The 3160-nt window shown below is 48.4% G+C and overlaps 1 protein-coding gene across 1 annotated transcript; it reads right to left on the minus strand.

The window, feature by feature from the left end:
* Positions 1 to 650: 650 nt before the first annotated feature.
* On the minus strand, positions 651 to 2604 carry J3458_001486 (uncharacterized protein; the record flags this gene model as incomplete). Its single annotated transcript, XM_066116746.1, has 2 exons — positions 651 to 2338; positions 2514 to 2604. 2 exons carry the CDS (start codon positions 2602 to 2604, stop codon positions 651 to 653), a joined length of 1779 nt encoding a protein of 592 aa, XP_065978632.1.
* Between the last annotated feature and the right edge of the window lie 556 nt (positions 2605 to 3160).

Consider the following 3160-nt stretch of genomic DNA (forward strand, 5'->3'; position numbering starts at 1 on the left):
CTCTAACCGCTCAAGTTGAATCTAACAATCGAGGGCTTTCGGTCTTTAATACCGTCGAAATTCCTATTTCATTGTCTACTTGTCATAAAACAAGTTGAACCTGCAGAAAGACCCTTGTTTGTTTCTTACTTTGAATAACCATCTATGGAGACGTCAGTTCCCCAGATATTATTAACCGTGTACCAAAGGTGCGGCCAATAAGGTCTATACATACAGCAGCTACATTCATCAGCTCAATGATTGAATCACGAGACAATTGGTGCCTTCCATCTCTTGCGTACATCAGCCTCTTTCTTTGAAGTCCACTGGGCGTTGTGACAACACGCATACCGGGCAAAACTCTCTGGTCCTGCGCAATCCAAAGGCCTCATTTGCCACTACCCACAATGTAACCCAAGATTGGTCACTGCATACAATCCAAGTATAGTCAAGCTAGTGTTGGCCAACATCGGAAAGACATTGCAATACCAAAATCACAAAACAGTCCTTATATAAAATCTGCGGCCAATGTGTCGGAGAAGACATCCGAGATACTTCAGGGCACTCCCGTCTGGAGTACTGCAGCAAGAGACTATGCACAGAAAGCCATACAACTCTTCAGGCTAGGCTACTTGGATCAAATAGACCCTAAATGTAAAACGGAACTCAAGTCACGACGATTCTCGCACAATATCCTGATGCTGCCTGCTGCTCTCCCATAGCAACTCCCTTAACCTCTCCATCAGCCTCTCTAATATCCACTCGCTCTCCTCTTTACTGCTAAGCAAAGGACTTTGGTTCCCGACCCATGACCATTTCACTGGGTGAGTATCGTTTCTGGTCGGCTGCTGGTTCCGCTCGGTCTGGTTCTCCTCGTCTTCACCATGTCTCCGCACACTCGGCTGACGATGGAGCATCTTTGTCCCCGCTAGGCAGATCTTGTTCATCGGTCTTGTTCTCTCTTTTGGCCTCACCTCACGATGGGCGTCTGGGTCGCGCTCGTCCTCACCGATCAAGCGCAAATACCACGCCCAATCTTGGAACGTGTACCTTCGATGCCGATCGTCACGGATAGTTTCTGCCACATTCTGGATCTCAGATATGAGGAGAAGGTGCAAGTCGTCCCCTGTGGGAAAATTGTCAAGTTTGGCGTTGCAAGCAGCAGCAAATCGCTGTGTGGAGATAGGCTGTCCTGGTGCACGGCGTCGTGAAGACCCTGGACTTCCCATCTGGGAGGCCAAGGTCTTTGGAGTGCTGCTATTAGTATCACGGCTTTGACCGTCCCTACTATTTATCTTGGGCACTCTTTGCTCGGGCATTCCAATCGGTCGAGCTATTCCCTTCTCCAAATCGAAACTTGCGTCTGCTTCAGACTCGGAATACAAGTAGCCGCAGCTCAGTTGATGAACGAGTTGCCTCATGTTGTGACCGAATCCCCCACGTCCAGGTAGAAGAGTGATGCTTCCCACTCGGATTGTAATGTTATTGACAACCCTGATAACTGTGTCTCCCGCATTGGATATAAGGATGGTGAGAATCGGCAGAGCAAGCAATGACCAGAGAACAAAAAAAGACTTCCCGGCGTTGGACTTGGGAACCAGATTGCCGTAGCCGATTGTTGTAAATGCTATGAAACAAAAATAGACAGCGTCCAAGTAAGTCCAGCCTTGGGCTGTCTTCTCACATTTAAAAAAGACGACGGCGCCACAAAACCACAGGCAAAGCCAGGACATCGCAGAGATGATCAATGCTACCCATCTTCTCCGAGAGGACGCCCTTTTCTGTATGGCACGCATCAATTCAAACTCGGAATGACGCCGCTCAAGCTCTTTGGCGGAAACATTGGCGAGCGAATCACCGCACTCAAGGGGGATCAACATGTCGCCCTTTCCCTTGCGAATGATTTTCTGCAGAGTATTTAGACGGCTTCTCTCCCCTACCCGGGCGTCGAGGCGCTGACTCCCACGCTCAAGTATCATACTTTGGATCGAATTGATGACAAGGCCGAGGCTAGTGATGCCAATAAGAACATACGGGATCAGCAAAGCCTGCGCAAGTACCGTGGTGGGAACGATGTCGCCAAAACCAATGGTGAAGAGCGTAACATTAGCCCAATAGACTCCATCGAGGTAATTCCAATCTTCAAGCTTGGAGAAAAGGAGGGCGCTCAAAAGCAGGAGCGTGAGAAATATCATGGTTTGTAGCATGAGCGTTCGCTGACTGTGACTTAGATTAAAGTCCTCCTCGTAATGGCCGTGTAGTGAGCCCCAGAACGTAATGACCAGTACTGACGCTGCGACGAAGTACAAAATGGCAGACCAGATGCCGTAATAGAAAGCCTGCGACCATAGCTTCTCGTCTGCGGAAATCCCCAGGCTGTTCAGTAAGGGACCGGATGCGATTGCATGAAGACACACGAGGCAAATGGCAGAAATGTACCTGATTGAGCTTTAAGCTGCGTGGTCTGACGCTTGGAGGACTATGACCCCTTACCATCCTATTATTGTGATTGGTTCCGCAATGGTGAAGCGAACCTTTCTTGTCATGTCTAACAGGAGGAACATATTCGACACGAGAGCCAAGAACAGCTGTATGGCTTTCAGAGTAGTCAACCTGCACAACCATGCTGGCGATTAGCGCATGATCTCATAGGTTCTCGCCCGCAGCTACCTACCAGGCTGGGTCAGGAAAAAGATTCACTCCATTCACGCTGGTGCGAGGGGAACTATGTTGCACCCATGACTGGCTTAGGGAGCAAATACTGAATGCCGACGCTACAGGACCAAGAGTTCCTGCAATCATAGGGAACACGTATGATATGAGCCACCAGCGGCTGCAATACAAGATATGATTAGCATAATACCAGTTTTTGAAAAATATAGTTCAGTGTTGAAGAACCTTAACTCGAATCGAGAGTCGTCATTTTGGACCCGGATTTCTGACTGATTATGGTATAAGCTTGGATCTCGATCCTTGGCCTTGTCTCCAGCTGGCTTCGTCATATTTTTGTTCCGACAGTTAAAAAATCTTTGTCGCGGGTCTCATCCAAAGCTGGCAAAGATGTCTTGGTCGGAGAGCTGCTTTTGAAGGATTCCGTAGCGCTCTCAAGTTTAGACAGCTCTTGGTTCTACAGGGTGCAATATGATTCCATTTATTGAGGCACACAACTTTTGCTGAAAAA

Source organism: Metarhizium acridum (assembly GCF_019434415.1).
Source record: "Metarhizium acridum strain ARSEF 324 chromosome Unknown scaffold_1, whole genome shotgun sequence".
Lineage (NCBI taxonomy): Eukaryota > Fungi > Ascomycota > Sordariomycetes > Hypocreales > Clavicipitaceae > Metarhizium > Metarhizium acridum.